This window comes from Anolis carolinensis, chromosome 2 (assembly GCF_035594765.1).
Source record: "Anolis carolinensis isolate JA03-04 chromosome 2, rAnoCar3.1.pri, whole genome shotgun sequence".
In the NCBI taxonomy this organism is placed as follows: domain Eukaryota; kingdom Metazoa; phylum Chordata; class Lepidosauria; order Squamata; family Dactyloidae; genus Anolis; species Anolis carolinensis.
Genome location: NC_085842.1, coordinates 145128708 through 145148467, shown reverse-complemented (window position 1 = coordinate 145148467; position 19760 = coordinate 145128708). Strand labels below are relative to the sequence as shown.

The 19760-nt window shown below is 38.8% G+C and overlaps 1 protein-coding gene across 8 annotated transcripts in view; it reads left to right on the top strand.

Moving 5' to 3' along the window:
* The window catches only part of dnah9 (dynein axonemal heavy chain 9), a 302000-nt gene that overhangs the window by 164471 nt on the left and 117769 nt on the right, over positions 1-19760 (top strand). For all 8 annotated transcript variants that reach the window (XR_010003878.1, XM_062973996.1, XM_062973995.1 and 5 more), the window contains 3 exons: positions 9144-9379; positions 13242-13364; positions 14049-14253. Coding sequence is in view for 7 of the 8 variants with exons in the window: in XM_062973996.1 (XP_062830066.1) it covers positions 9144-9379; positions 13242-13364; positions 14049-14253 (564 nt within the window). In the remaining variant the exon portion in view is untranslated. The remainder of the gene's footprint in view (positions 1-9143; positions 9380-13241; positions 13365-14048; positions 14254-19760) is intronic.

Genomic DNA, 19760 nt, shown 5'->3' with positions numbered 1-19760 from the left:
CTTGCATAAGAACATGTGGATATATGCCACTGAAGAGAAGATTTTACTCAAATAAGTTTTTGGCTCTTCTCTGGAAGATCATATTTATACAAAAGGTTATGATTTTCAAATGGTTGTGAATTCCATTTTTCTCCATAAGGTTGTGGAGATCCTGGTTTTCCAAAAGGTTAAGATCTCTAAAGGGTCATGCCTTTCTAAAAATCTTTGTTCTAATATTCTACCATTTACGCTTGTTTTCTTCCCATCTTTCTTCTAAGTGCAACACCCAAGATGTAGATTAAAACAGAACATACGTGAAGTCAGCCTAATTTTTAAAAAAGGCATAAAAAGTAATTATTTATTACTAGGTATTTCCCCTTCTGTGAGAACCCCTTAAAACATACTTCTCCAGCCTGGTATTCTTTAGATCAGTGGTTCTCAACCTGTGGGTTCCCAGGTGTTTTGGCTTACAACTTCCAGAAATCCCAGCCAGTTTACTAGCTGTTAGAATTTCTGAGAGTTCAAGGCCAAAACATCTGGGGACTCATAAGTTGAGAACCACTGCTTTAGATGTCCAATGACCCTGGTGGCTGGGAATGATAGGGATTGTAGTTTGATGTTGTGAAGAAGTGTATAATTATATTTTGTTTATAGATGATATGTGTATTTGATTTTGTTTAAACAGTCAGGTTTGGCTAAGTTTAAAATGGTGTGTATTTGAGTTTACAATATGTATGGGGGAAGGTAGCCATCTTAAGGCAGGTTACCATAGCAACAGGGGCGGAGCCAACCGCCGTTTGGAAAGGAAAAGGGGGAATGTTTTAAAACCAAGGCAGTCTGTGATTTTCTAGTCACAGTGGAGGATCTGATTCTTGTGAGGAGAATCAGGTTGGCTCAAATAGAAGGATTTGAGTCAGATCTAAGTTGGACCAGACTAGGCAAGTTAGGTGACTTGTCTAGGGTCATTTATAGAGCCTGTGGATTAGGGAAAATTAATCCCAGGGGATCCAGGAGGATCAGGGTTTAGTGTAATCCAGAGAAAGGAATATTTTGAAAGTTTGACCACCTCATATCCGTTTGTAACCATTAAGCGAAGTGCCTTTAACAAGTTATATGAAACCATCAAGCTCTGTACCTGCAATAAACTTATTTTGATTTTATTCAAATCAAGCCTCTGTCATACCCTCATATTAAGTTAAGCAACATCAACATCTGAAGTGGAACAAATAGAGACAGCTTAAAAGAACCAGTGCCATCTGCCTGACGTCTCCTCCATTGGTGGCAGCGAAGAAGACAGTCAAACAAATAATTAATTAACATAATCTCTCATAAAACATCTTTATTAATTGGTGGTATCTGTGTGTGTGTGTAGGATCAGAGGGATTCCATCTCTGTCACACATTCCTGTCAGACACCTCACCTCTGTACATATTGGTGGCAAACGGAGGGATTCAAAAGGGATTCCATTCCCTGTCACCCTCACCTCTGTACAATTTGGTGGCAGCGGTGGGATTCAAAAGGGATTCCATTCCCTGTCACCCTCAGTTCTGTACAGATGTATCTGAAGTATCCACATGGGGAAAGCTGCCTTGTTCTATCTTTGGATTTGCATATAGTAAGCCAAGTCAATTGTGTACAGCATTTTCTTAAAAATAATTTTTATTGATGCTTTTTGAATACAGTGCACATTTTAAAAATGGGGATAGGTACAAACAGCAAAAGGACAAAAAAGGAAAACACAGAGCAGGAAGGGGAGGGAAAAAAAGGAGACAGGGGATGGGGAATAACATCAAAAGAAAATAACATATTTCAGGGGAACATCATCATGAAGGGAAGTAATCTTCCATTCTTTACTTATATTGTATAGAACACTGTATTTAACTTTTTTTCCAATTAACAAACTTTTGAACATATTTCATTACATTTCTTAAGATATTCTTCCAGCTTACTCCAGTTTGTCCTTCTAACATATTTTCCTCTTGTTTCTTTCAAAAGGAATGTAAATTTATCCATATTATGTATTTCTTCTAATTTGTACATCCAAGGATCTTTCTTTGGGATCTCCTCTGATTTCCATAATTTCGTAAATGTCATTCTGCCGGCTGTAGCACAATAAAATATCATCATTTTTATCAAATTTAGTCTCATTGTCTATTATTCCTAATAGAAAATATTCTGGTTTTAATGGAAATTTCCTTTGTAAAATTGACTGTGTTTCTTGGTGAATCATTTTCCATTTTTTTAAATTTTTCGCATGACCACCATAAATGATAAAATGAGCCTTCCTGAGTTTTGCATTTCCAACACCTCTTATCGTAGTTTTTATACATTTGGTCTAATTTTTTTGGTGTCATGTGCCACCTATGAAATAATTTTAACCAATTTTCTTTTAAGTCAGAAGCATAGGTATATCTCAACTTTTTGTTCCAAATCTCTCCCCATTCTATTAATTTAATCGAACATCCAATATTTTTAGCCCATTTCACCATGCAATTCTTAATTTCTTCTGTTTCTGTTGCCCATTCTAATAGTTTAATATAAATTTTGGAGATTGTTTTCTTGTTATTTAACATTATTTTATCCCATGTGTTATCTGAAACACTGAAACCAATTTTATTATCCTTATTAAACTGTTCTTTTATTTGTGCAAATTGGAACCAAGAAGTACCAGGAAATTTCAATTTTATTTCTTCTTGTGATTTTAATTCATATCCATCTTTCTTTTTAATCAGAATATCTTTATATTTTGGACATTTTGTCCATCCTAATATATTTCTTTGATCAGCTTCCAAAGATGAAATCCACAGTGGGATCTTATTACTATAGAAGCGTTCCTTGTATTTTTCCCAAATTTTTATTAAAGCCGATCTAATAAAATGATTGCCATTTTTTTTCAATTTTCCTTTTTTCATAACCCATATATGCATGCCAACCTCGCCGTAAATCCATTCCCTCCAATGCTAACATGCTTTCATTCTCCAAAGTTGCCCAATCCTTAATCCATTGTAGCGCACTGGCTTCAAAATATAATTGCATATTTGGTATACCAAAACCGCCTCTTCTTGTTAAATCAGTCAAAATAGTATATTTAATTCTAGGCTTTTTGTTCCTCTAAATAAATTTGTTTAGCTCTTTATTCCATTCTTTGAAAATATTATTATTCCTAATTATCAGTAAGTTTTGAAATAAATAGAGTAATTTAGGTAAAACATTCATCTTAATAATTGCAATTCGACCTAATAACGAAATATTTAGAAATTGCCATTGTTGTAAATCTTTCTTTATCTCTTTCCATTTTACAAAATAATTATTTTCTAATAGTTTGGCATTCTTCGTTGTAATCCAAATTCCTAGATATTTCAATTTTGGTACAACTTTTATTCCTGTCATCTCTTGTAGTTTCTCCTGATTTTTCTTACTTATGTTTTTCGAGAGCATTTTAGTTTTTTCTTTGTTCATATAAAATCCTGCTAGCTGACCAAAGGTTTCAATTTTCTGGATCCACTTTAGAATTCGATTTCTAGGTTCTTCGATTATGCATATTATATCATCCGCAAATACTCAGATTTTAAATTCATGGCTTCTTATTTTTATTCCTTTCAATTGGTCGTCCTGTCTTATGCTTCTAATTAGTATTTCTATTGCAAAAATGAAAATTAAGGGTGAAAGGGGGCAACCTTGCCTCGTTCCTTTACCAATTTTAAATTCTTTTGTTTGTTGGACATTTATCATTATTCTAGCAGTTTGTTTGTTGTAAATTGTCTCTAGGGCATTCAAAAAATAGTATCCTAGGTCCAATTCTTTACACAATAATTTAAAAATGTTCCAATTCAAGTTATCAAACGCCTTTTCAGCATCTAAAGAAAGCAGGCTACTTCTTTTTGGTGATGAAATTCATAGTATTCAGTGGCGTCAATCACACATCTAACATTTTCCTTTATGTTTCTGTCTGGTAAAAATCCATTCTGTTCTTTCCCAATCCAACCATTCAAAAAGTTTTAAAATCTATTTGCCAATATTACTGTAAATATTTTATAGTCTGTATTTAGGAGGGAAATAGGTCTGTAGTTGCATACATCCATTTCCTCTCCCCTTTCTTTGGGTATTGTTATTATATCCGCCTGAGTCCATGAGTCAGGTATTATTTTTTCTCTGAGTGCTGCATTCATTATTTTCTTTAACCAAGGCAACAGTTCTTCCTCCATAGTTCTATAGAAGCATCTGGTCCTGGAGCTTTGTTAGGTTTCATTGCTTTCATAGCTTTCCTAATTTTCTCATCTGTTATCTCCTTATTTAGTTGCTCTCTCTGGTATTCTGTAATTTTTTGAAGTTTTTGTGTACCCAGGTATTCCAAAATTTTATCTAGATTTATGTTCTCTTCTTTATATAATTTGGTATAAAACTCTTCAAATTCCTATAAAATATCTTCATCTGTCACTAGAATCTCTTTTCCCTTTTTTATTGTTACAATTGGTTGTTGTTGTTTTTTCTTTTTTATTTTCCGCGCTAGCCATGCTCCCGGTTTGTTAGCATTTTCGAAATTGTATTGTTTTATAAATTTTAATTGGTTTGCAGTTTGTTCTAATTCCAGATTTCTTTTACTGTTTTGCAAATTTCTCATTTGTTTTACTAAGTTTGTATTTTGCGGGTTTTTAAAAAAAATTTCTCTGTTATATTTACTTCTTTGTTAATCTTATTTAATTATTGAAATTTCAATTTATTTTTCTCTGCTTTTTTTGAACATTTTGTGTACAGCATTTTGATAAGTTTGTAAAGTTAATGTTTTCTTTTCCTTTCTGAAATTGGATTGTAAAGTAGATTTTTGTAGCTAGAATAAATGCTTTTCTGCATAGATATTTGGCATGATGAATGTCACTATACCATGAAAGATTAAGAAGTCAGCGCATATAAAAGCAATTAACAATTTTCATTATTTGAAAAGAAGTCATTCTTGAATTTGAGGGCTTTTAAAAACTTTTCAAACTTTGATATCAGTATATAAAATTGAATAACTGTCTAAAAATGTAGCATGATCCTGCAATATATTCCAATTAATAAATATGACAAGCTGACTGGGGAACACGGGGAATTGTCAGACAAAAATAGCAAATTTTCAGAGCTCTGTTATGTCCCACAACTGTGACAAAAATGAATCTGGTTTTAAAGGTTCAGTACCAAAATCCCTAGTGAGATGGGAATGATGAATGCCTTAGAACTGTAAAGTTGTAAGCAGGAGCCAAATGGTACTTCTGATTGCTCTGAATGGTGTGCTCAAGTCTAAGCATTTCAGTTTAAGAGGGAGAGCCAGCTCCCCTTTTCCAGCTCCATCCTTTCCCAGCTCTTACAGGACAGGGCTTTCTGCAGTCTGTCTGTTTACCTATTGTGGTTATTGGAAGATCTTGGGCTGTATTTCACTCTCTTCTGGAAAGATGTCTTTCTTTCAGAATAACATTTCTTGCAACAGTCTTTCCATCCTAATGGAGACAGCTACCCCCAGTGAGTTATAATGGATTGCAAACGCAGTTCCAAACTCTCCTCAGATGAGGAGTTGAAGGTGGACTGTGTGGTGAGGGTGAGGGAGCTGCCTTCAGCATTGACTCAAAGACCGGACTGACCTACCCTCACTATAGGATAAGATGTTGTTTGAGCTGTACAGATGGTAGATATGCATATTGTGAAAAGTGGGCCTGAGCACACAAGAGGCCTGGGGAATTTATTTATTTACAACATTTTTATCCCGTCTTTTTCACCCAAGGGGACTCAAGGCAGCTCGGGGCATGCAGTTTTGGCTGAGTGTGACATCCTTGCTTCTCTCTTGCTCCTATTCATTGAGGGACAGTCCTTTCCCCTGGGATTTTGTTGCTTAATAATAACATATCATGCAGTGGGTACCCAGAAGTTGGAGGGCAGGATGTCTCCAGAATCTATCCAAGATGGCAGATGTCCTGAAATACGCCATAAAATCAGATACAAAAACAACACAGGCCTGGTGGAAAGTTTTCATGTGGGCCCAATACATCAAATGGCTAGATGTGTGTAAACTAGCCAGACAGCATTGCTCTTCAAAATCCCTTTCTCTTCTCAGGATGGCAGAGGGAATGTGAGGCAGGGGCTCATGCTGTGGTTTCTCCCCCTCAGAAAGTTAAAAGAAAGACACAGCATGTGTCTCCTGTTTCTTCTGTGGTAGATACCGAGACTTCTATCTCTCAGAGATCTTGGATAGAGGGGATGGAAAGTTACATATTTAGAAAAGGAATCCTTAGATGAAGAGGATTCATTTCCTGAGCATGTTTCTGTGAATTTATTTGGGGCAGAGCATTTTCCTGTCCTTCTTAAGAAGGTTTAAAAAAACCCTCTCTGGCTGGTGCTCAAGATGACAATGATACTCCTAAAAATCCAGAGGAAAAAATATTGGAGGCTTCTTTGTGTAGGTGTCTTGAGGCTATTGCCCATGTCATCAGAGCTGTGGTCTCCTTGTTTGCCAGATCTACAATTAGATGGGGCATGGATTTACTTCCACTGGTCCCTGATCAGACAGGGCATCAATTCATTGGCAGAGGCTTTTATGCCAGATGGTAGCCTCGATTCTTTTCAGTTCTTCTAAACTGTGACTGATATTGCATCCAGGTGCCAGCTTTGGAAAAATTGGAATGCCAATACCAAATCAAAAACCCTTTTGACTACTTCCCCATTTAAGGGATTTAAATTGTTTGGTGAGTCTTTGGAGAAAATATTGGTGGAAACCAAAAGAAAAATAAGAAAATTTTGCCAAAAAAAGAAAGAAAATATACTGTGAAAATTAAACCCACGTTATGGATTTAAGCCCTGTCTGGAAGTGCTCTAAAAGAATACGAACATCAAGAACAATAGCAGAAGCCCTTTTGAGTTGGAATTTAGTCCTTTTGTCCCTATAAATCTCAGAGAGCTCAATTATTTTATTTCAAATTGGAACTCCTCTAAGCCACAGTCTAAGCAGCAACAAACTTCAGGATTCCATTGGGGTGGAACTGCTTCCTTCTCCAACAAGCAAGCTAGAAGATCCAACCAGTTGTTTTGACTTGGAAGAGCTTCCAGTGCATTCATTTGCCTATTGCTGGGAACAAACAACTCCTGATGCTTAGTGAACAGGACTTTGTTAGAGACTTCATCCAGAAGTCATACAGCCCCAGGTCTCAGGGCCATAGATTCTGTCTTCCAAACAGGGCCAGTACCTCCTCACTAAGATTTTCTCAGTGGTCTTCCTGGCTCCAAAGAGAAACAAGGACTGGGATGCTATACTGAACCTTTACAATGCCAATTACTTTGTAGGCAAGTGGAAGTTCTGCATGGAGATTTGATTGATTCTTGAAACTGTGCAAGAGGGGGATTTATCTTGCATTCCTTGACTTCCAGGAGGCATCGTGATAACCCGCTACATAGAATGTACCTTGATTTGCTTATCTAAAGTATCACTACCAGTACAAGACTTTACCATTCAATCTGTCAGCATCTCTTCAGGTGTTTAGGAAGGTGTTGGACACCTTTGTGGTGAATCTGAGATTGCAGAGGGTGCATTTCCCCCATTCCTGGATGAACTAGTATATTCAGCCTCAATTGAGAAGGACTGAAAGATGTGAAGACCATGATAGACTCTCTGGAGTGTGATGGGTTTGTCGTCAACAGGAAAAAGAATCACCTGGTCCCAGTTCAGAAGATCCAGCAATCTGGGGGTGTCATAGACACAATTCAGCACAGACTCTTTCTCACAGAAGACAGGAGGAAGAAGATTTATCTTTTTATTAAAATAGTATTGTGCCATTCACCTGGCTACAAGTATTAAAAAACTCAAAAATCAGAACAGTAAATAAGAAGCAACACTCTGAAAACAGAGGAGTTCCAGACATGAACCAACCAGAGGCAGCTAATTAAGGTGATTAACTACAACACTCAAACTAGCCTCCAACTGATAAGCGTTCTTCTCTCACCCTGGACTTTCCACAGATATATATAAACCTTCCTTGCTTAGTTTCTCCATACCTCACAACCTCTGAGGATGCCTGTCGTAGATGTGGGTGAAACGTCAGGAGAGAATACTTCTGGAACAAGGCCATACAGCCCGGAAAACATACAACAACCCTGTGATCCCAGCCATGAAAGCCTTTTCTATGTCCCGATGTAAGGATCACCTCTCCACACTGCAGGAAAACAGAATATTGGTGCTTACCGTGAAGATTCCTGTTTTGCAGTAGTGGGGAGGGAATCCTCCTCATCCTGGTCAATTATCTTTTTCATTTTGAAATCTCAATGTAGATATGTTTCTCTCATTTGTCTAAAGTTTTATCATTCCACTATTGGGAAAGAGAGAGGAAAGAATGATTAACATTAAACAAAGTACTGCCTGCAATGAGCATGGGAGGAGCAGGACTCAATGTCAAGGATTCCTTCCCCACAATAGTAGAAAAAGAACCTTCACTTTTTCTGATGTTCTGTTCTGCTTGAAATTTCTCAGTCAGAGCCTGTGTATGAATGCCACAGAAATTCACTTGGTGTCCTTGGGCAAGTCATAGTCCCTTGGTTTTAGAGGATGGCAATAGTAAATTTCTGAATAACTAAAAACACCTCCTAGGATAGGATTGTCATATGGGAGTTGACTTAAAGGCTTGTAACAACAAAAACTATCTTAAGAAACTCCAGGGGCAGTTCTACGCTCACCCAATAAACTGGGACTAATTGGATGTGATATCTATCACTCCCCCAAGCACTGCGGTGGTAGTAAGGAGTTCCGACCACTCTGCAGCACTTAACACAGCTTGGTGCCACTTCCTTGTCAGAGTGGTCTTTGGCTGTGACTCAAGTCCTATTTGTTGGCTCTTGTCTGCAGTATTCAGATGGAGCCAAAGTTGGAGGATAGTCTGGATTTGAGCCAAAAGTTGGTTCACACCCCAATTTTGGTTAACATGGGGGAAGGCCTTCCCTGCATTACTCCGGATCCACTCTATGCAGTATTTGGCTACATAGAGTCAATCTGTTGCCTATCCGACCTAATTGGTCATAGTCCCAGGGTCATAGTACTAACTGTAGAAACTATCTGTGAAATAGTAAAAAAAAAGGCCATAGAAACCCAGTCTCACTGTATTTGAGCTGTATTTGTCTGCTAGATGTGTGGTTTTTTTTAACTTCCCCAGGTTGCAATCCCCATCACTCCCTCACTGGACCCACTGAGAATGCTGACTGATGATGCTGACATAGCAGCCTGGCAGAATGAAGGACTACCAGCTGACCGCATGTCCACAGAAAATGCCACAATCCTCACTAACTGTGAGCGCTGGCCACTCATGGTTGACCCTCAGCTTCAGGGTATCAAGTGGATCAAAGCCAAGTATGGAGAAGATCTCAGAGTGACTCGAATCGGTCAGAAAGGGTGAGTAGATGTGGCAGTGGAAAAGTTTAATGGGGGAAAAAAACCAAAGCAAAATGTATTCAGTTGTAATGTCAAGTCTGATGTGTGTCTGACACTTACTGATGGTTGCAGTAGCCAATTGCATTTGCAGGATTCTCTCACCAATTTGGCAGCATGCATTTTTGCCATCCAGTGGATCCAGATCTTGCTTTTATGACTCTTCACAAGGAAATTCTTTTGTCATAGAAAAATGCAGCTGAAGCCCTATTCAGATTGCTTCATCTTTGAGAAGATTCAAAGACTGGCAAGGCTCACCTGGGAAACCGATTATATCTTCTATTCCTGTTACATCTCTGTGAAGAGGGCCAGTTTAACAGAATTATCACAGGTGTTCATTCAGTAATTTGGCAGTCCTTAAAGTGTGTGTTTGGGGGAGTAGCATGTTTACAAGCATTGCTAATGTCGATTTGATCGTATACTTAGACCATGGCATGGTTCAAACTTTGCTTTGGATAGATCTCTCCAAATTCTGGAGATATTTAGTGTTTGTTGTGATGTCTGCACCATCCCAGATTTCAAGCAGCAGTCTGTTTATACATATAAAAAGCATGACTCCTATAGAAACTCCTTGTTTTATACAAATGCCAGGTATAAGAAAAAAAAGAAACAAAGTTACTATATAAGAAAAATTACTTGTAATATTTCTGTGCATAATTTATGATGATATGTTATCTAAAATTTTTACTTGTATTGGATGTTGCTGATTTCAATCTTAGGCCTCATCACACTGAGCATAGATCCACTTTAAATCCGGATTCTGCCTCCTGCAGAATTCTGGGGCTTGTAGTTTAGGGAGGGGCCTTTAAACTTTATCAGTGGATCACTTTTCAATGCTGCTTTCTAATTTCACCCATCTCATTTAATTTAAAAGTCTTGTACTGATTTTTCACATGTGTACACCTTGTTCAAGAGTCATAATGAAGCAGAGGATTTTGATTCCAATTTCAGGTATCAGCAGACATGACATGAAGCCATGTTTCTGTAGGAGCCCCGACTTACTGAAGGCGATCACTTCTCCTTCTTGCAGTGTAAATAACTAAACAAATAATGGATTTTGGTACATGGTTTGTTGAGCCTGACATGTAAACCTGAGAGTTGCTGGCAATCTTACATGCTTCTACCCCAACAAGCCATACAAGGAATCTGCAATTTGCTTTATGGTTTGCTTCCTAGCATTATTAGTTGTAGTGAGGGGTAAAAAAACAGATAATCATACTGCATACTAGGCTAGATACAACATGCACCAAATCAGGAATCATTAGACAGCATCATTAGCATGCTCCTTGTATCCTAATTATTGTGGAAAAATGCTTTGCAAAAGGCAACTTGTTATATGACTACTCTCTGGACTCCATGGACTTTGCTATATGTCATATGCTTGACACTCTTTTGGGCAAGAGAAGGACTGTCTCATCCCAGTGGTCCACTTTGCAAAGAAAAGAAAAGTTATTGATAAATGCAGAGACCAAGCATAGAATAATTATTATTATTATTATTATTATTATTATTATTATTAAACTTTATTTGTACCCCGCTAGCATCTCCCGAAGGACTCAGTGCGGCTTACAAAGGCCAAGGCCTCAACACACAATATAACAATACAAAACAAAAGGCAAATTAAAACAATTAAAACAGTATAAACAACAAGCAGTTAACAATACACTAAAACACAATAAAACTGGGCCGGGCCAGAGTAATGGGTACAAGATTAAAAGTGCTGATGTGACAGGTGAAATATAAGGCTTATAGGGCAAGTGCAGGGTGCGATATGCAATCTAAGTTCTAATAAAGTGCTTATAGGACTTGGTATTGGAGATTTCCTATTAATCTGGGAAGGCACATTGGAACAGCCAGGTCTTCAAGTTCTTTCTGAAGACTGCCAATGTAGGGGCCTGTCTGAGATCCTTGGGGAGGGTGTTCCAGAGTCGGGGGGCCACCACAGAGAAGGCCCTGTCTCGTGTCCCCACCAACCGCGCTTGCGACGCAGGCGGGATCACGAGCAGGGCCTCTCCAGATGACCGAAGTGAACGCGTGGGTTCGTAGACGGAGATGCGGTCACGGAGGTAGGATGGTCCCAAACCGTTCAGGGCTTTGTAGGTAAGCACCTGCACCTTGAATTGGGCTCGGAAAATAAATGGCAGCCAGTGGAGCTCCTTGAACAGGAGGGTTGACCTCTCTCTGTAAGGGGCCCCAGTTAACATCCTGGCTGCCGCTCGTTGGACCAGTTGGAACTTCCGAGCCGTTTTCAAGGGCAGCCCCACATAGAGCGCATTACAGTAGTCCAGTCTGGAGGTGACCAAGGCATGGACCACCCCGGCCAGATCAGTCTTCGCGAGGTACGGTCGCAGTTGGCGCACGAGTCTCAATTGTGCAAAGGCCCTCCCAGACACCGCCGACGCCTGAGCCTCAAGCGTAAGCGATGAATCCAAGAGGACTCCCAGACTGCGGACCTGTGGCTTCAGGGGGAGTGTAACCCCGTCCAGCACAGGTTGCCACCCTATACCCCGGTCAGGATTACGATCGACCAGGAGGACCTCTGTCTTGTCGGGATTGATCTTCAGCTTGTTCCTCCTCATCCAGATAGACACAGCGGCCAGGCACTTGTCCAGCACCCGAGAGGCCTCCTTGGAATTAGGTGGAAAGGAGTAACAGAGTTGTGGGTCATCTGCATAGAGGTGACACCCAACTCCAAAACTCCGGATGACCTCTCCCAGCGGTTTCATGTAGATGTTAAAGAGCATGGGAGACAGAGTAGAGCCTTGCGGGACCCCACAGCTCAAAGGCCAGGGGTCCGAGCAGGCGTCTCCCAGCTTCACCATCTGGGATCGACCCTCCAGGAAGGATCGGAGCCACGACAAAACCGTGCCCCCGAGACCCATCCCAGAGAGTCGTCCCAGAAGGATACCATGATCGATGGTATCGAAAGCCGCTGAGATGTCCAAGAGAACCAACAGGGTCACACTCCCCCTGTCCAGCTCTCTACGGAGGTCATCCACCAAGGCGACCAAGGCTGTCTCGGTGCCATGACCAGGCCTGAAAACAGACTGTGACTGATCTAGGTAGTTGATGTCATCTAGAAAGCCCTGGAGCTGGGAGGCAACCACCCGCTCCAGCACCTTACCCAAGAAAGGGAGGTTCGAGATTGGTCTGAAATTGTTCAGCACCGTGGAGTCAAGGGAAACCTTTTTAAGGAGTGGACGAACCACAGCTTGTTTCAGGTAAGATGGAAAAACCCCCTGCTCCAACGATGCATTAATGATCAACACAAACCAATCAACCAGCCCCTCCTTGGCCGATTTAATTAGCCAAGACGGGCAAGGGTCCAGAGCCGACGTGGTCGCCCTCACCGCCCCAAGGACCTCCACCACAGTCTCAGGAGGAACAAGCCTAAAAGAATCCGACAAAATTGGACAAGCAGACTCCTCAATCACCTCCCCTGGCACTGTGGTGAAATTGGAGTCGTGCTCAAGGCGCATCTGAGCGACTTTGTCCGCAAAATGGTGTGCGAAATCGCGACACCGAGTTGCTGGGTCGTCAAAAGTCTCCTCCACCACAGGTGGCTGAAGGAGTTCCCCAACGACCCGAAACAACTCCGATGATCTATTTGCTGCAGACGCTATGCGGGTAGTCATGTAGGACTCTTTGTTTTCTCTTTTATTTCTCTTTGTTTTCATTACCTCGTCCTCTGTGTAGTCCACAGCATTTAGAATGTGGTTTTGCTCTGGGATTTGCTTTTCCATTCTCTTCCTTAAGAGGGCACATGTTACTTGCTGTAACAATCATTAGTGATTACCATTGCATCTGTCTCTGCTATTTTCCTTAGTTATCTGGACCTGGTGGAGCAGGCCCTTGCTGCTGGTGAAGTTGTTCTGATTGAGAACTTGGAAGAATCCGTTGACCCAGTTCTAGGCCCATTGCTTGGTCGAGAGACAATTAAAAAAGGAAGGTGAGATGGTGGCACATTAGATGAAACATTTTCTGTGGGTCATTGTCATTTGAGTGAAGGACCAGTTGGTGTGTTTTCTGATGCCAGTCACTATTCTTTCCATTCATAACCCTGTAACAGAAGTCAATGCTGTTAATGTGGAGACATTTCAAGCTATGTCTCTAATTTTTGTGTTCAGCTAATACTAATGTATGTAGTTACATTTTTGGAAACCATATCATAATAAAAGTAGTATTTGGTGGCAGCTGTGTAACTGCCATCACCGAGACCAATAGTGTGATCCATTGAGAGTCCTGGAGATGTTCTGCAGTTGGAATAATCTTGAAAGTTGAGCTATTTAAACAGCATAACCTCATGCTATTGATTACCAGTAACTCCCCCATAAGGGTGTAGGAGTGCAGTTATTCCAGAGAAACACGGTTTTTAAATGAAACCACATGCAGCATTTATAACAATTTCAGGGCCCTGATCCACTTACTTCCCAGGACAAGTGAGAAGGTCCAAAAGATCTATACAAATGAATGAAGGTACACCAAAACAATGGGCTGTTGATTCCATGAAGATCTTAAGCAGAAAACACAAATCAAAGTTTACTTCCAATTAGCTCTTTCCAAAACTATTTAATTAATGGCATTATGCTGACTTTTGACAGTGCAAGTCGTGACAGTTCTTGTTTACATTTAGGTACATTAAAATTGGAGATAAGGAATGTGAATACAATTCCAGCTTTCGCCTCATTCTTCATACAAAGCTTGCAAACCCTCATTATCAACCTGAGATGCAGGCTCAGTGCACTCTTATCAATTTCACTGTAACTCGGGATGGTCTGGAGGATCAGCTGCTGGCAGCAGTTGTTAGGATGGAGAGGCCAGACTTGGAAGAACTAAAGGTAAGTTGCCAACTCCAAGTGTTAATGAAATAATTTCCATTTGAACTGTTTTGTAGAAACATTTTAACAGGAAAAATGTTCATTTGTAACCCAAGGCTAAAATTCCTTGGCGCTTAAAAGACTTCTGTTTACTCAAAGGGATGTGCCTGCAACCTGTTCCCCAATGAAAAGACTGCCCCCTTTCTTGTCCTTTGATGAAAGCCATTCTTTTTTTTCTGGGTTGCAGTCAGTATAAGGTGACTCAGTAGATCTAGATATGCTGAGCTGGCTCCACGATCAACTCAACTGATGCCTAGGTGGCAAGAACGTTGGGAAAAAAGAGAATTGTTTATTAAAAACACTGAAAGGAATGCCTAGAGTATTGTAAGCTTAAAGCTGGTACCATCAATTCAACTGAGCATGGGAACCTTTCTCTTTAGAAGACCTAGAGTGACAGCTGAGTAAAAGCTTTGTTGTATTGTCTCCAGGCTGGTCAGCAAGTTACTATCATCTCACAGTAGCTCCTTGCAACAATGTTTTCAGGCAACATTATATAATAGAGCAAAGATAGGCAACTAGACTAGGATTAGGATATAATTTTCTGCTTGAAGGGAGCCCATGGGTGTAACACAGATTGCCACAAATACCTTATGAACCATTTGGATGTGCCCAAAAGTTTGTTTTTGAAAAAGAGGTATTTTGATGGACTCCTACAGTGTGAGTGAATGGAGGTGGAAACCAGTTTAAAGGGGATAAATCGCCATTCTAGATCTGCTCCTTCTTTGTTGGCATTCAGGAAGAGCCTAAAAACCTTCCTTTTCAAGGAAGTCTTCAGAGGAAACTAGTGATATCTGAAGGTTAGGAAGGCCCTTCAACTTCGTTATGTATTATCAGTGTGGTTTTTAAGATATTTTATTGGGGTTTTAATTTGTTTCACTGCATTTGCTAACATTTATGGTTTTAACTTGGTTTTAATTTTTATATTGTATGTTTTTACTACCTGTAATTCGCCTTGGGTCCTTGACTGGGAAAAGGTGGGGTATAAATTTCATAAACAAAGAAATAATTTTAAAAATCTTGGAGGCATCTTGATTTTTTTAATATAAAAAGAGCAGCCCTGGAAATCTGGAGGAGCTGACGATGCAAAAGCAGTCATGGTGATGGTTGCAGTTGATCAACTTTCTATATGGATTGCTTCTTTGCTTATAGAATGGCCACTGTTAGTTACTACTAGAAGGTTAGCTGGAGATAATATAAATCTTCATGAAGTGACAGTTGGTGGCCTTCTCACAATAGCCATAACATGAGGTTGGTTATTCTGAAAGATGCACTCTGCATCACATGTGTTTTAGCTTTTTTGAATTATATGCTGACACAGATGTAGATCATGCACTAAATTACGAGGGCTATCCAGAAAGTAGATTACATTTTGGAATTAAAAATGGACAAAGTATAGGAGAAAACATTTACCATATGCAGTTGAAAGCCACATCCAAATAACACCTCTCAACATAGTCGCCATTCAAATCTAGGCAGTTATCATAGCAATGAATGAGCTTGAATAGCCCTTGTATTTGCTGGATAAGAACTAGAAATGTATTTGGAAGATGGTTATCAAGAATACAGAAAATGTAAAGCCTTTTAAAAATGAAGATGAAAAATGAGCTGTAACCAAAGAGTTAAATGCCTCTTTCATCAGAAAAGCACAGAAAAAAATGTTTCCTGCTGGAAAATGTGACCTTAGTTGTGTTTAATATTCAGACTTCATATATATTTTATGATCACATCTTCATGGCTTGTCCAGTGAAAATCAGTCAACGATATAAAATTGTAAATCATTAAATCTGTAGCACTGGAAAAAAAGCTGGTATTCCCCCTTGGCTATTATATGATCTTGTAATTTATTTATTTTTAAATTGGGAACATTGTGCAAGCAGGCAACATTAACTCTGTGTAAATCCAGTGTTGAGAGAATATTAAGGTAGAGAGGAAAAAGAGTGTTTATTTAACAATTAGCATGCTTTGTGTACATATTGTACCTTGGGGCTCTCTAAACCGCAGGGAGTATAAAATTCAAGAGGAGTGAATATATTTTTGGGAAATGAAGGAGGATGGCAGATGTCTCCTGAGTCTAGGGTTATGTAGTGTTTTTATGTTCAAATGTAAAGAGAGAGGGAAATGGAAGAAAAGCGAATGTCATGTGACTCCTTACAAATGACAGATTTATTTTGGTATAAGCTTTAGTGGACAAGAACACATTTCATAAGGTACATGAGCTATCATCAGATATCAAGTGTATAAATGTGAAGTCGAAGCATTTTAAACAGTCAGATGCAAACCAATGACATTTTAAACCTCAAATGTGTATCTGGTAAGTGCAAAAAATGGCAAATTATCTGGGGAAGTACTTTTCAGACTTCATTCTTAGGAAGCCTTGAGTTTTTTTTTTTTTTTGTGGGTAAACAGTTTATTAATGAAACGTTACATAACAAAACAGCAAATTATCGCAAATATAGTCAGATAACAATCATTTTGAAATGTACATGCATATCTACATTAGTCAACCAGCCTGCCAATTCTAACACAGTACATATTATTATCTGTTACTCAAAACATATAGAACTGCTCTTTCCACATGTCATCCACCACTCTCAATCCAGGTTTCTATTCATTTTTATTTTTTTTTTTAGAAATTAAATATAAGAGTTTACCCTAATATTCAAACAAAACAAAAACATACAACGTATTACACACAACAAACCCTGCACGCACCCAAAACCCCTATCCCACATAAAATAAAACCCCTTCCCCACACCCGTGCACCCTTCACCATGACTTCCAACCCTGAAGCACTATGAAGCCTTTAAGCCAATTTATATATCCTTGTTAATAGTAACCCTAAATTCCTAATGGAACTCCTCTATGTTACTGACTCATTATTCAGATATGCTATGGCCAGCTTCCATGTTTCTAAAAAGTCCTCATTACTTTTGTTCTTCCTATTGTTGGTAAGTTTGGCCATTAGCATATATTCCCGCATTCTTTCTCTCCAATCCTTTTTAGTTAAACCTTTTTCCCCTTTCCAGTCTTTGGCTATGGTCAATCTTGCTGCCGCAAAGCTATATTGGTATATTTCTTGGTCCTTTTGGTTATTGTTTTCTCTATGTAGACCTAATAGACACAATCCTGGGCTTTTTTTAATCTTATTATGTAGCATTTTATTAGTCTCTTTAATTACCTTGTCCCAAAATGCCTGTATGGTCATACACGTCCACCACATGTGGATGAATGTCCCTTTCTGTTTCCTACACCTCCAGCAAATACCTTGTTGTGATTTATCTATTTTTGCCAATGTTGCTGGGGTGATATAGCATCTATAAAACATTTTATATTGATTCTCCCTAATTGATCCAGATATTGTGAATTTGAATTCTTTGTTCCATAGGTACTCCCAGTTATCCAATTCTATTGGCCTACCTAGGTCCTTGGCCCAGGATATCATTACTGTCTTGACTGTATTATCCTCCATATTATAACTTAATATGTATTTGTATAATCTGGATATTAACCCTTTATTTCCCTTTTCCCATATTCTTTCCAGTTCTGATTTTTTAGTTGCGAAACCAACCCTCATATCTTTTTTATATCTTTCATGCAAGTGGTGATATCGAAACCAATCATTAATCTCCAATTCTTCCCGCCCTTTTAATTTCCATTCTTCATTTTCTCTAATAAGGTATTCTTTATATGTTCTTGTTTCTACACTTAAGGCTGGTCTTATAACTGCTTCTAATGGCCTCAACCAAAGGGGTGTTTTCGGTTCCATACCTTTTCTATATTTTTTCCAAATGTCTAATAGTCCCCCTCTAATTATATGTTTATTAAAGTCTTTATTTAATTTGTCTCCATCGTACCATACATATGCATGCCAGCCGAATCTTAATTCATATCCTTCCAAATTTAATAGGGTCTTATTTTCTAATTTTATCCATTCCTTCATCCAGGACAGAGCTGCAGCCTCGTAATAGGTCCTTAGATCGGGTAAGCTTAGCCCCCCTCTTCCTTTATCATCAATTAAATTCCGGTATGCTATCCTCGCTCTTTTTCCAGCCCAAATAAAATCTGTAATCTTTCTTTTCAATTTCTCAAAAAAAATTTATTCCTTTGATAATGGGTATATTTTGAAACAGGAATAGCATTTTGGGGAGTACCATCATCTTTATTACTGCAATTCTGCCCATCCATGTTAGTGGGATTGTTTGCCATCTAGTAAGATCTTTTTTAATGTCTTCCCAAACTTTGACGTAATTATCCTGGAATAAATTGATATTTTTGTTTGTGACCCATATACCTAAATATTTTACTTTTGGGATCACCTCGCAGTCTGCTGCGGCCTCCAGTTTCTTACAGCTTTTAGCATCTATATTTTTTACTAAAAACTTAGATTTTTCCTTGTTTATAATAAATCCTGATATGTCACCATGTCTTTGAATAATGTCCAATACTTTTTTAATACTTTGTAGTGGGTTAGTTAGAATACAGACTATATCGTCTGCATAAGCCCTAATTTTTAGTTCTTGGTCACTGATCTTTAAACCCGTAATTTCCTTCTCTTCTCTTATTCTGACATTTAAGATTTCCAGACCCATAATAAATAATAGTGGGGACAGCGGGCAACCTTGTCTGGTCCCTTTTTGTATGTCGATGTAATCTGATAGTTGACCATTGATGTTTAACCTTGCTCTTTGATTAGTGTATATAGCCCCTACTGCCCTTTTGAATTGGTGGCCAACTTCAAATTTTTCTAACACTTTTTCCAAATAATCCCATCTAACATGGTCAAAGGCTTTTTCTGCATCAATAAAGAACAATGCCAAATCTCTATTTGGGTCTTTTTCTGCTACTTCCAGGGTGTTCAATATCAGTCTGATGTTTTGATTTACTTGTCTTCCTGGGAGAAACCCCACCTGGTCTTTATGAATGATCTGTGCTAGAGCTTGCTTAATTCTATTTGCCAATATAGTGGCAAATATTTTGTAATCGCAGTTCAGCAATGATATTGGTCTATAATTTTTAATTAAGTCTAAATCTTTATCCTGTTTAGGGACTAAAACAATTATGGATTCCTTCCAAGATTCTGGAAGTTCCCCCTTTTTCAAGACCACATTCATCACTGACACCAACTGTGGTACTAGCTCTTCCTTAAACGTTTTATAGTATAGGGTCGAAAGTCCATCTGCCCCAGGGGACTTATTTACTTTAGCCATATTTATTGTCCTGATTACTTCCTCTGGTGTAATTTGTTTGTCTAAGTCAGCTTTCATTGCTTCTGAAATTTGTTCTAAGTTTGTCTCCTCCACATACTGGGAGATTGTCTTAATCTCCCCCTGAGTTTTTTTGTATAAGTTGGCATAATATTCTTCGAATAGTTTTTGTATCTGTTGTGAATCGGTGACAGTTTCTCCTTTATTTTTTATCCTCATTATCAATGGTTTTTTCTTTGCATCTTTTATTTGCCAAGCTAATAA